General features: G+C 44.0%; 1 protein-coding gene across 5 annotated transcripts in view; it reads right to left on the bottom strand.

The window, feature by feature from the left end:
* Positions 1-3,955, bottom strand: part of LOC124141951 (WD repeat-containing protein 64-like) — a 79,506-nt gene extending 75,551 nt beyond the window's left edge. For 2 of the 5 annotated variants that reach the window (XM_046510146.2, XM_046510145.2), the window contains exon 1: positions 1,943-3,954. In XM_046510146.2, the coding sequence (XP_046366102.2) occupies positions 1,943-2,096 (154 nt within the window). In that variant the 5' untranslated portion in view covers positions 2,097-3,954. Of the gene's footprint in view, positions 1-1,942 lie in introns of all 5 variants that reach the window. The other 3 variants (XM_046510144.2, XM_046510141.2, XM_046510143.2) reach the window with 3 other exon arrangements.
* Positions 3,956-14,287: the final 10,332 nt, after the last annotated feature.

The raw sequence follows: 14,287 nt of genomic DNA, 5'->3' as shown, positions 1-14,287 counted from the left end.
CACGGACTTCCGACTTCCGTAGCGCTACGATCGCTCCGTCCAACATAGTTATATAATCATAATGTTAGTCGGCTCGGACTAGTTATCCCACCATCAAATCCACCTAACCGGTACGACTTTTGTAAGTAAATGTTGGATTCGAACCAGGGTCAATGCCCTAAAAGCGGGGCCACTAACCATTGGGCTATTTACTCAATGTTAGGCGATTAACGGGATCAGGTGGTCAGGCTCGCGGTTGATACATGTCATCGTATCCCAATTGCGTACATCGATGCTCATAATGTCAATCACTGGATTGTGATACACATCTTAGATGATTACCTCTTCGGGGAAACCGATATGGGGTTGAAAAATACTTCAAACATAAGCAGGGAGAAGTTGGGATTCGAACCCAAGTTTCTTCCACGCCGAACGACTGCAACTCTGTGCAGCGAATTTGGACGCCGAAAACTATTGGGCCATACAATTTATAATCACATAAGTGGAGCAGGGTCCACCATTGTCTTCTTGTGTTAATGCGACCTCGGGATTGGGGGTTTGGGGTGGGGGTGGGGTGGGGGGGGTATATTAGTATAACATCCCCGATGGTATCTAAGGTTCTCCAGCGAAGATCCGGTTAGAATTGGTCTTCATGCTTGTCGTAAGTGGAAATTAACAGGATCGGGTGGTCAGGCTCGCCTACTTGGTTGACGCGTGTCATTGTATCACTAGATTATCTGGTCCAAGCTTGATTATTACCAGATCGCCGTCATAAAGCTGGAATATTGCTGAGTGCGGCGTCAAACGACAAACAAACAAACAAACAAGGTTACGTATCACAGTTTGTGCTGACCCTGTACAATATCCGCATACACCCTGCTAGTCGTAGTCATAATAGTATCCGATCATCATCATCATCATCATCATCATCATCATCGTCGTCATTACCCCAGTGAAGTTTTTATTGCAATTCTAAGTACATGACCATGTTTGTTTACAAATAAACACTACTGAATTGCAAACAAAATCTCTAACAAATATGGAAAGAATTAGTGTTTTGTTGCTTCGCAAAACGCATGAGTGCCTATGCTAAATTACTATAATCGCCTAACACTGATCGATTCTTGGAACGGCCAGGCTAGAGGTATAGTTTACCACGTATTCTATTGATGATTGATCGGATCAAAGGGAGCTATTTAACATTAAGGCTATATGTACGTGTTTGTTAATCCACAATTGTTGGCACAATGCGACAGATGTGCATACGGGAAATACGTATATAATATTTCACAATACCCTCCACTCTCAAGCAGGTCCTCGGTAACGAGGATTTTTTAAACAACATAGATTTCATGGGTTGCATAAAAAATAATCCACGAAACAATAGAACGTAAACCTTTACGCTCACTGTTGTGAAACGAATCTTCGTCTGTGGTGTAGATTACAACATGAACTACACTTTGCTTTAGACACCAGTTATTCGATAAACAAATAATTTATAAAATACATTATAGTCATTTTTTAAATCCATTATTTCATATTTACTAATTCTATAGACACCGGTAATACAACAAACTTAATTCTTGTATATATTATTAAAGCCATTACTTATGTTAAGTATCCATTATTTCACTGCCACAGACAGTTGTGCGATTGACATACCATTCTTATCAAATGTTAAACATTTGTTTTATGAAAAAAGAACATCCGCTTTATATCCACCAAACCTCGTCTCATTAGCAGGTAATCGTTAAACAACACATATCAATTTTAAAGCCATTTCTTTAAAATTTAAGTTCAATATTTAATGTTGCAATACCTACTCTCGTAAATATACATTTTCAAACCGTGTTTCTAAAACCCACTTACTCCACCCCCACCCACAAAACCCACCCCGCTCACCGATTTACCCCCACCCTAACAGATACACACCCACCCCTAATACACAACCCACATGCTCTACCTGTAATCATCTGTCGTCGTTCCTCTGGGGTAGCCTCGGCGCCCTGATATGTCATATCCTTGATTAAATCCTCAAACTTATTGAGTTTGTTCTGAAACGTCCCCAGAGTGTAGGGTCGCCCCTCCCCCGCCGACTCTCCTCCGTACAGCGACATCTTGAATCTGTCCCCCACTCAACTCAAGCACACCGAGGTTCCATTACAAACATGTCCTTCCCTCTTCCGTCAGTGTATCACACACCATCCTGAAATTTCAGTTGACTAAAACAAGCCATTGACACCGTCCGACGTGCTTCGTTATTCTCCGCTCTACTCGTGCGGAGACTTCCGCGGCCTAGCAACGAAGCTAATCTCCCGAGCCCGCCGATATGTGCGTTGACGGTAGATCCGCTGACGGAAAGATTACCCCCAGATAAGCGACAGTGAGTGGGGTGCCTTCACCGGAGAGGGTCGGGTAGCAGTCAGTTCGTACATCCAGTTGTCAGCGAAATCAGCTGAAATCGAACGGCAGTCGCCGATCAAGTTTCGGGAGCTGTTTACACAATGTTAAATCCCCGCTGCCTGTACCTACGATCTATTTACCCTTGGCAATACCTGTTTAAACAGGCGTTATCAATTTGCAACAACAACACTTTGAGTGGTGGGCCTATTCAGTATTGGTATCTTATTTACACAACTCGAAGGCACGACATTCGTCTATATCTGAACGCTATGTGATATAATATTGTTGTGCATATTTGTTACCGTGAATATGTGAAGTCAAAATGAAAAGTTGATGAAAAATATAATTGTCAATGTAAGGGGTGACAATGCGGCGTGATTGATTCAGTGTTTAGTCGCACTGTTTATTTGTTCCTTTTATTCAATCACGAACGCGTTTAATTGTTTATTGATCTATGCACGACATACTTTTATTTGAATACTTGTATTATTATATTTTTATGACTCATACATCCACTCAATCCATGTTATGTGTATATTCATTCACGCAATCACTTTCTCGTATCCAGACATATATTCATTTAAGTGCATACTTTCATTCATTCACTCAATATTTATCCACACATGGAATTGTATTCATCCATTCATTCATTCATCCACGCTCACTTGCTACCTTTATTCATTCACTCACTCACGTGTTCACACACCTTCTCACTCACTCTGTTTTGTTTATTGAATTATTCATTGCACACACATATTTACCAATACCAAATAGACCAGACAAGGCTCTCCAGTTCCCGGCCAGCGCGCCACGAGCCGTACATATCCCGAATCTTACAATACTAAACCAGACAAATCATAATCCACCCCGGGCTCAATTTGCCGGCTATTTGTTCCGCCGGCGTCGAGGGGGTAAGGTCACACACAATGCTGACAAGCCACATTTACGACCACTACAAAGAAAGCCACACACAAACCGAAATTAAATCTTCACGTGTGAAAGCCTACAGTCTTCACTTAATAAACTATTGTTAGGTGAGCTAAAAGTAAAGCCGTGGCGATAGACATATGTCAGCATGTCACATATTGCTCTATAAGAAAAACATCGCCTTGTAAAAGGCGACTATGCTTGTCGTAAGAGGCGACTGACGGGATCGGGTGGTCAGACTCGCTGACTTGGTTGATGTATGTCATCGTATCCTAATTGCGTTGATCGAGCCTCATGATGTCAATCACTTGATTGTCTGTTGCAGACCCGATTATTTACAGACCGTTGTCATATAAACAAACAAAGAAACACAATCTTAATGAGGTACACCGCGTGTGTGGCTATCGTGCCCGCAGGAATGTTTGCAGGACGTTTGTATGTGTTGTGTAAAGTAAAACATAATTAATCCGGACCCCGTTTATGCGGACTCCCTATTTCCGGGCGATATTGTTGGGGGCACATAGTTCTACATAAAAAACAACAAATGTTCCTTAATCCGGAAATTTGTTAATCCGGAGGATGTCTTCGGAGCAGTGCCATCCGGATTAACGAGGTTGCGCTGTATGTTATTAGTTATTATTATATTTGCTGTATGAAAGTCATTTTTTTGTTTCTTTATATAAATAGAGTGTTTATCGAATAAATGATTCCCTTGAAGAACAAATAAATCACCAAATGGTGTCAGTTTGGAAACAATACACGGTCTTTTTGTCTGAAATCTGGGTTGTTGCTTTTAAATTTCAAAAACTTCGTTCCTTGATCCGTGGGACTTTTGTTACAAAACGTGGTGACCATAGATATAGTTACATATTTATCTCCAGAGATTCAGGTCAGTTTGTCAAACATGAAAGCAAATGTCATCCGAAGTTTACTGAGAAAACATGAGAAAAAAAATGCTAGACTTCCTCTTTGAAAATATCAATGGAAAATTTGGGGGAACACATTTAGGCAAGAAGTAGGTATCCCCATGGGCACCAAATGCGCTCCCCTTCTTGCTGATCTGTTTCTTCATGCAATTGAATCAGAATTTCTGCTTGGACTGGCAAAGTCAGCACCAAGTAATCTGGCCAAGACGTGTAATTTAAGCTTCACGTATATCGATGATCTGATATCGTTCAATAACCAATTCCCTTCCCCTGATTTACCCACCTGAACTAGAAATAAAGAATACCAGTGAGACCGCTTCATCTAGATATGTTTCATATATGGGGGCACGGGTGGCCCAGTCGTCTAAGGCGCCGCGATTCGCTGTGCAGAGTTGCGTCCCATGGGCACGCCAGAAATCTATGATTGTGGGCTCGAATCCTGGTACGCCCCGATTATGTTTCTAGGTTTGTCAGCACTGATCACTTTCACCTGGATCACTTCGGGCTTTCCTCCCACAGTAAGCAGACGCGCCGCGATATAACTGGAATCCTGTTAAAAGCGGCGCTAAACCCAACTCACTCAACGTTTCATATTGAGAGCTTTGCATAAAGATTCAGAGTGACAAAAAACACTTCACATGACTGTATGACAAGAGGGACGACTTCCCCTTTATGTTGAGCAATATCCCCGCAGCTCCAGCTCTTGGTGCTTACATTTCACAACTTTTGAGGTACATGCTCTTTCCACCAAAATTTCAATGAACGTCATTGGACTCTTGCTCAGAAGTTGTTTGATCAAATTTACAACATTCTAGAATACAATGCATCACTGCCCGTGACGGAAACAGTATTTTTTCTCTGACAAGCTTCAGGAATACAATGCATCACTGCCCGTGACGGAAACAGTATTCTGTCTCTGACAAGCTTCGGGAATACAATGCATCACTGACCGTGACGGAAACAGTATTCTATTTCTGACAAGCTTCAGGAATACAATGCACCACTGCCCGTGACGGAAACAGTATTCTTTCTCTGACAAGCTTCGGGAATACAATGCATCACTGACCGTGACGGAAACAGTATTCTATTTCTGACAAGCTTCACTAATACAATGCACCACTGCCCGTGACGGAAACAGTATTCTGTCTCTGACAAGCTTCGGGAATACAATGCATCACTGCCTGTGACGGAACCAATATTCCTTCTCTGACAAGCTTCGGGAATACAATGCATCACTGCCTGTGACGGAAACAGTATTCTGTCTCTGACAAGCTTCGGGAATACAATGCATCACTGACCGTGACGGAAACAGTATTCTTTCTCTGACAAGCTTCAGGAATACAATGCATCACTGCCTGTGACGGAAACAGTATTCCTTCTCTGACAAGCTTCAGGAATACAATGCATCACTGCCTGTGACGGAAACAGTATTCTGTCTCTGGCAAGCTTCAGGAATACAATGCATCACTGCCTGTGACGGAAACAGTATTCTGTCTCTGACAAGCTTCGGGAATACAATGCATCACTGACCGTGACGGAAACAGTATTCTTTCTCTGACAAGCTTCAGGAATACAATGCATCACTGCCTGTGACGGAAATAGTATTCTGTCTCTGACAAGCTTCGGGAACACAATGCATCACTGCCTGTGACGGAAACAGTATTCCTTCTCTGACAAGCTTCAGGAACACAATGCATCACTGCCTGTGACGGAAACAGTATTCTGTCTCTGACAAGCTTCATGAACACAATGCATCACTGCTTGTGACGGAAACAGTATTCCTTCTCTGACAAGCCTTTAGGAACACACCACAATAAAGGGAATATTTAGAAAATTTACAATAAAGGTATACTGACGTTTCTTATGTTGTGGCCTACACTCCATAACGACTTTCCATAAACACTACGCATATCATACTTGTATCCATGTCTGTGGCTAATGTATAAGTACATGAAGACATTACGATGTAGAATTTCTCATACTGTGCATACTTTCAAGAGCCACTGGAGTTTATTTACATCAAAATACAATTTCATTTGTTTCTCTTTAGGATTTCGTCAGATTATGCCCGAACCCACTCATGAGAAAACTGATATCATTCAACGCAATTGGGATACGATGACATGCATCAACCAAGTCAGAGTTTGGCCACTTGATCCCGTTAGTTGCATCTTACGATGAGATGGGTTGCTGAAGACCAGGGTGCCGTTGTACAGAGCGATCTTAGCGCTAAGATGATCGTAACTCCCACACCTTAACATAGACTTACGACAGACGTAGCGCTAAGGTTGTTTTGTACAACGGCACCAAGTTCTTAACCGGATCTTCACGGGGGTATATCTGAAATACTGTTCAATCAACGCAAAATCCAAGTCACAATTTGACTGAAAACTGTTCTCCAGAATTTCTGCGAAAGACGCACTGCTCACCTGAGAGCTGCTGAAATAGTTTGCACTGTTCCTTGATATTTAGTTGTCGAATTGGTATCAGAGAATGACGTAATGTGTAAACTGTAAGCGCCCCTGTAGCCTTGGTGTCACCCAAATACTGAAGAACGTATTGGGTATATGGTAGGATCGATATTGAAGTAAAATAAATGTAAGCATCATGATCATCATCGTGATCATCATCATCATCATCATCATCGTCATCATCGAGTTACCTGAAGGAGAAGTTGGTCATATCGTATTGTTCAGATCCCCAATATGAACCATTCTCATACAATGAGACAAAAAGCACATGACCTCCAGATTCGTACCGATCATGACCAATGCTAGTCTGTCGAAGATTGACGTCACCTTCTGTATTCCTCCCACATACATGCCGTGAAATGGTACGTTTAAAACTGCCCCCACCCCACCTCCTCACTCACTTGCCCCGTGTGGATGCCGGGATACAAGTGGTTTCCAGCAACCCATGCTGGTCGTTAATGGCGGCTTGTGGATGGGGTGGTCAGACGCGGTGACCTGGTTCCGTGGATCGCCGTTTGACATCATTAACTGGATTGTGTGGTCCATACTCGACCACATGCCGTCTTAGTGCTGGAATATTGCTGAGTGCGGCATTGACCAACACACTTGAAATATTAAACAGATGAAGGAATTAAATCCCACGCGTTTTGTTGCATTGATTTTACGGCCGCTTCCCGAATTTTATTTGCCTCAATGTTAATTTGTATCCCTCCGGCACATAATGCTGGCCTATAGGCATCATCCGGTCTGTCTGTCCGCCCGTCCGCCCGTCCGTCCGTCTGTTCGTCCGTATTTCGTTTCCGGAGCATAACTTGAAAACCGTGAAAGATTTTCCACCAAAAACTTGGTACATTGTATTAACCAGGAGCTGAGGTTGTTCCTTTGCTGTTGTTGGGGCCAGGGGGATTTGTCATCGTCTGATGACTCTTGTTTTGTTTCTATGTGAATTCAAACACATCATTGATATGCATCTGAGTCAAACACAGTTTGTCATAAATGGATACAGATTTTCAGTTTTCTGTGTTTAAGGTTAACTGTTAGTGGTGGGTTACAGTTTAAACAGGAATATTAGAGTAGCCTCCCTTGGATTGCTCATAATCCATAGTGTGGGGTGGCATCTGTCGCTGAATGTTTAACTGTACTTACTGGATAAAGTGAGTGAGTGGGGTGTGTTTCAGTCATGTCACCCCTTATCATCATTATATTGTGGGAAATCCGAAGTTATGCAGGTTTAAGGTTTACCACTTAACACTTTCGTGAAATCCACAAGTGCGAAATGGCGCTTAAAACTGAGATTCATAACCATGGAGAATGTGGGATTCGAACCTACAATATTCGGACTAAGGGGCATGCCTCAGCATATCAAATTACACTACCTCAGACGAATCCTCGTGTTTTAAGGCAATTTCGCAATACATATAAGCAATCAGTGTTACTTAAATTAAATAAAATCAAACAGATAATAGATATAATTCTGATTGACACCCAGATAAGGGTGAGATCAATACCTCATCGTTCGGCTGGAAATAACTACGGCCAATACTGTGAATCCCTGCGTTTGATTGAGATTTGTGGAACAAATTACCGGACAAATCTAGGTTGCAAAATTAGTTTAAGCCGACGAACGTGCGTGCTCCAATTTGATTTGTGTAAATCGAATGCCCTTCTAATGACTTGAAAAGGACGTTACTGAACGACTCATTTATGCATTCACCCATACTTCGTTGCAATAAACCAATCTAATTTAAAACCTATCTTCAAGAATCAGATCAAGTTCTTTACGTAATCACGAATGACGAAACATTTAGAATCACACGTTACCATCACCAATTCATCATTATTTTCTGGCAAGCTAACATTATGCATTTCATCACTTTTTTCTATGAGGTACGACCATTTTTTTAAAGTTTGTTTTTCTGTAATCATTATGACTACTCAACTATCTATGGCACGAAAAAGTATTATTTGCTTCCCAGTTCCACAAGACGTCATTTGGTTAAATTAATATAAGTACTATAACTTTTGAAATGGCAGAAACTTTAAGAAAAAGGCAAACTAAACAGAGTGGTCTCATTATGACGAGGATACAAATGTGATGACGCTTATATATCATATACTGATCCGCAAAAGAAACGTCACCTTGGATAGATATATGAGAAACCTCCTTTGTCCAAACACTGTAAACATTCTTTGAGACATATTAAAAAGATAAAACTTGAAATTGAAAGGTTGAAATTAAAGTGTCAAATGTTCTTAAAGTGAAACACAACACTAGACTCTGAGAAAATGACATCACAAGTCAGTATCTCGTGTGTCCGCCATGTGCATTGATGACTGCCGTGCAACGTCGATACATGGAATGGATGAGGCGGTTGATGAAGGCCATAGGCACTTGGGCCTACACTCTGGGGAACGCCTGACGCAGTTCAGCTGCAGTTGTCGGCCTTGGTCGGGCGTCATTCAGCCGTCTTTGAAACTCGCCCCACATGTGCTCAATGGGATTTAAATCGGGACTGGAGGCAGGACACTGCATGGTTCTGATGTCATTCTGCTGGAAGAAATCTCTTGTTGCTCTCGCAGTGTGGGCACAGGCGTTATCATGCTGAAACACCTAGTTGCGGCGACGTGCCAAATGAGGTATGGCGTGTGGTCTCAAGGCTTGATCAATATACAGAGCTGCTGTGACTTCATTGCCTCTCCCAGGACCGATGTTCTGGGCCGACCCTCTGTGCAAGGCCAATTCCACCCCACACCATCATGCTCGGACCACCAAACGAGTCTCTCTCAACAACACAAGCATCCGAATAACGTTCCCCATGGCGTCGTCAGACTCCCTCTCTCTCTGCTATCTGCTGTTGAGATTCAGTAACGGCTCTCGTGTTAGAAGAGGACTCTTCTCTACTGCTGGTGGCGCCAATGCTGGTGCTGTGTTGCCCACTGAAGACGGTCCCGGCGATGACGTGGTGTCAGAATGGGTCCTCGGCCTGTGACAGTAGAGGTGTATGCTCGTTAATGTGTCGCTGGTGTGTCCCCATGGTCTGTCAGCAGTTTCCGCGACAGTAACAAAGCGATCTTAAAGATGCTGTCGCACAATCTGACGATACTGACGTCGGGTCACACCCAGCAGCACTCTCAATCACACCCAGCAGCACTCTCAATCACAACCAGCAGCACTCTTAATCATAACCAGTAACGCTCTCAATCACACCCAGTAGCACTCTCAAACACACCCAGCAGCAATCTCAATCAAACCCAGCAGCACTCTCAATCACACCCAGCAGCACTCAATCATAACCAGCAGCACTCAATCATAACCAGCAGCACTCTCAATCACACCCAGCATCACTCTCAATCAAACCCAGCAGCACTCCCAATCATAACCAGCAGCATTCCAAATCACACCCAGCAGCTCTTTCAATCACACCAAGCAGCACTCTCAATCACATCAAGCATCACTCTCAATCACGCTCAGCAGCACTCTCAATCATACCCAGCAGCACTCTCAATCACAACCAGCAGCACTCTCAATCACAACGAGCAGCAGTCTCAATCACACCCAGAAGCACTCTCAATCACAACCAGCAGCACTCTCAATCACGCCCAGCAGCACTCTCAATCACACCAAGCAGCATTCTCAATCACATCCAGCATCATTCTCAATCATAACCATTAGCACTCAATCACAACCAGCAGCACTCTCAATCACAACCAGTAGCACTCTCAATCACAACCAGCATCATTCTCAATCACATCCAGCATCATTCTCAATCACAACCAGTAGCACTCAATCACAACCAGTAGCACTCTCAATCACAACCAGCAGCACTCTCAATCATATCCAGCATCTCTCTCAATCACACCCAGTAGCAATTTCAATCACACCCAGCAGCAGTCAATCACAACCAGTAGTATTTTCAATCACAACCAGAAGCACTCTCAATCACAACCAGCAGCATTCTCAATCACAAACAGCAGCACTCTCAATCACAACAAGTAGCACTCAATCATAACCAGCAGCTCTCTCAATCACACTCAGCAGCCCTCTCAATCAAACCCAGCAGCACACTCAATCACACCCAGAAGCACTCTCAATCACACCTAGCAACACTCTTAATCATAACCAGCAGCACTTTCAATCACACACAGCAGCCCTCTCAATCACAACCAGCATCACTCTAAATCACACCCAGCAGCACTCTCAATCACAACCAGCAGCTCTCTCAATCACACCTAGCAGCTCTCTCAATAACAACCAGGAGCGCTCTCAATCACAACCAGTAGCTCTCTCAATCATAACCAGCAGCTCTCTCAATTACACCCAGCAGCTCTCTCAATCACAACCAGCAGAACTCTCAATCACAACCAGTAGCACTCTCAATCATAACCAGCAGCTCTCTCAATCACACACAGCAGCTCTCTCAATCACAACAAGTAGCACTCTCAATCACAACCAGCAGCACTCTCAATCACACCCAGCAGCACTCAATCACAACCAGCATCTCTCTCAATCACACCCAGCAGCACTCTCAATCACACCCAGCAGCTCTCTCAATCATAACCAGTAGCTCTCTCAATCACACCCAGCAGCTCTCTCAATCCCAACCAGCATCATTCTCAATCACGCCAAGCAGCTCTCTCAATCACACCCAGCAGCTCCCTCAATCACACCCAGCAGCATTCCAAATCACACCCAGCAGCACTCTCAATCACAACCAGCATCATTCTCAATCACGCCCAGCAGCTCTCTCAATCACAACCAGCAGCACTCTCAATCACACCCAGCAGCACTCTCAATCACACCCAGCAGCACTCTCAATTATAACCATAAGCTCTCTCAATCACACCCAGTAGCTCTCTCAATCACAACAAGCATCACTCTCAATCACACCCAGCAGCACTCCCAATCACAACCAGCAGCATTCCAAATCACACCCAGCAGCTCTTTCAATCACACCAAGCAGCTCTCTCAATCACAACCAGCAGCACTCTCAATCACACCCAGCAGCACTCTCAATCACACCCAGCAGCTCTCTCAATCATAACCAGTAGTATTTTCAATCACAACCAGAAGCACTCTCAATCACAACCAGCAGCATTCTCAATCACAAACAGCAGCACTCTCAATCACAACCAGTAGCACTCAATCATAACCAGCAGCTCTCTCAATCCCACTCAGCAGCCCTCTCAATCAAACCCAGCAGCACACTCAATCACACCCAGAAGCACTCTCAATCACACCTAGCAACACTCTTAATCATAACCAGCATCACTTTCAATCACACACAGCAGCCCTCTCAATCACAACCAGCATCACTCTAAATCACACCCAGCAGCACTCTCAATCACAACCAGCAGCTCTCTCAATCACACCTAGCAGCTCTCTCAATAACAACCAGGAGCGCTCTCAATCACAACCAGTAGCTCTCTCAATCATAACCAGCAGCTCTCTCAATTACACCCAGCAGCTCTCTCAATCACAACCAGCAGAACTCTCAATCACAACCAGTAGCACTCTCAATCACAACCAGCAGCATTCTCAATCACATCCAGCATCATTCTCAATCACAACCAGTAGCACTCTCAATCACAACCAGTAGCACTCTCAATCACACCCAGTAGCACTCTCAATCACACCCAGTAGCACTCTCAATCACAACCAGCAGCATTCTCAATCACATCCAGCATCATTCTCAATCACAACCAGTAGCTCTCTCAATCACAACCAGCAGCACTTTCAATCACACACAGCAGCCCTCTCAATCACAACCAGCAGCTCTCTCAATCACAACAAGTAGCACTCTCAATCACAACCAGCAGCACTCTCAATCACACCCAGCAGCACTCAATCACAACCAGCATCTCTCTCAATCACACCCAGCAGCACTCTCAATCACACCCAGCAGCTCTCTCAATCATAACCAGTAGCTCTCTCAATCACACCCAGCAGCTCTCTCAATCACAACCAGCATCATTCTCAATCACGCCCAGCAGCTCTCTCAATCACACCCAGCAGCTCTCTCAATCACACCCAGCAGCATTCCAAATCACACCCAGCAGCACTCTCAATCACAACCAGCATCATTCTCAATCATGCCCAGCAGCTCTCTCAATCACAACCAGCAGCACTCTCAATCACACCCAGCAGCACTCTCAATTATAACCATAAGCTCTCTCAATCACACCCAGTAGCTCTCTCAATCACACCCAGCATCACTCTCAATCACACCCAGCAGCACTCCCAATCATAACCAGCAGCATTCCAAATCACACCCAGCAGCTCTTTCAATCACACCAAGCAGCTCTCTCAATCACAACCAGCAGCACTCTCAATCACACCCAGCAGCACTCTCAATCATAACCATAAGCTCTCTCAATCACACGCAGCAGCACTCTCAATCACAACCAGCAGCATTCCAAATCACACCCAGCAGCTCTTTCAATCACACCAAGCAGCTCTCTCAATCACAACCAGCAGCACTCTCAATCACACCCAGCAGCACTCTCAATCATAACCATAAGCTCTCTCAATCACACGCAGCAGCATTCCCAATCACACCCAGCAGCACTCTCAATCACAACCAGCAGCTCTCTCAATCACAACAAGCATCACTCTCAATCACAACAAGCATCACTCTCAATCACACCCAGCAGCACTCTCAATCATAACCATAAGTTCTCTCAATCACAACCAGCAGCACTCTCAATCACACACAGCAGCACTCTCAATCACACCCAGCAGCACTCTCAATCATAACCATAAGTTCTCTCAATCAAAACCAGCATCACTCCCAATCACACCCAGCAGCACTCTCAATCATAACCATAAGTTCTCTCAATCAAAACCAGCATCACTCCCAATCACACCCAGCAGCACTCTCAATCATAACCAGCAGGTCTCTCAGACACAATCAGTAGCACTCTCAATCACACCCAGCAGCATTCTCAATCACAACCAGCAGCACTCTCAATCACACCCAGCAGCACCCTCAATCACACCCAGCAGCACTCTCAATCACAATCAGCAGCACTCAATCACAACCAGCAGCACGCTCAATCACAACGAGCAGCACTTTTTCAGATAATGTTTTATTCAAATATGATATCATACATAGAGCATTAAAAATATCCGCCGTGGAGCCAATGTACACATCGTTATGAGACAATTGAATATGCATACGATGTCAACTACATGAAGTCACGTCTTCAGATGGCGATAGCCTGTTTCAACCATAACCGTGCTTGTGGCTACATAAAATAATGACTTTCTTAATCTACACCACCTCAGGCTCCCCTCCAGTATAACCTGAAAGCTGTTCCAAATGGCGTTCCAAAGGGCATTAAACCTAACCCATTCACTCTTGCTTTAATGCTGGAGGGACATATGCTGTTCGCGATAAGGGAATCTGTTAATAATAATCTCAAGCACATCACAGACAATTGATCGGAAACGTCTCTACTCGGTATCCGTTTTCTAATATACAGGCCATACTCACACTCAAATGAAAGGAAAGTTGAACGAGCCAGCTCACGCCTTGGATTCGGTCACAAAAAGCAATATGACAAGGTATGTCGGTCTCGCAA

Source organism: Haliotis rufescens, unplaced genomic scaffold (genome assembly GCF_023055435.1).
Source record: "Haliotis rufescens isolate VD_foot unplaced genomic scaffold, xgHalRufe1.0.p SCAF_3, whole genome shotgun sequence".
In the NCBI taxonomy this organism is placed as follows: domain Eukaryota; kingdom Metazoa; phylum Mollusca; class Gastropoda; order Lepetellida; family Haliotidae; genus Haliotis; species Haliotis rufescens.
This window is presented reverse-complemented; position numbering and strand designations above follow the sequence as displayed.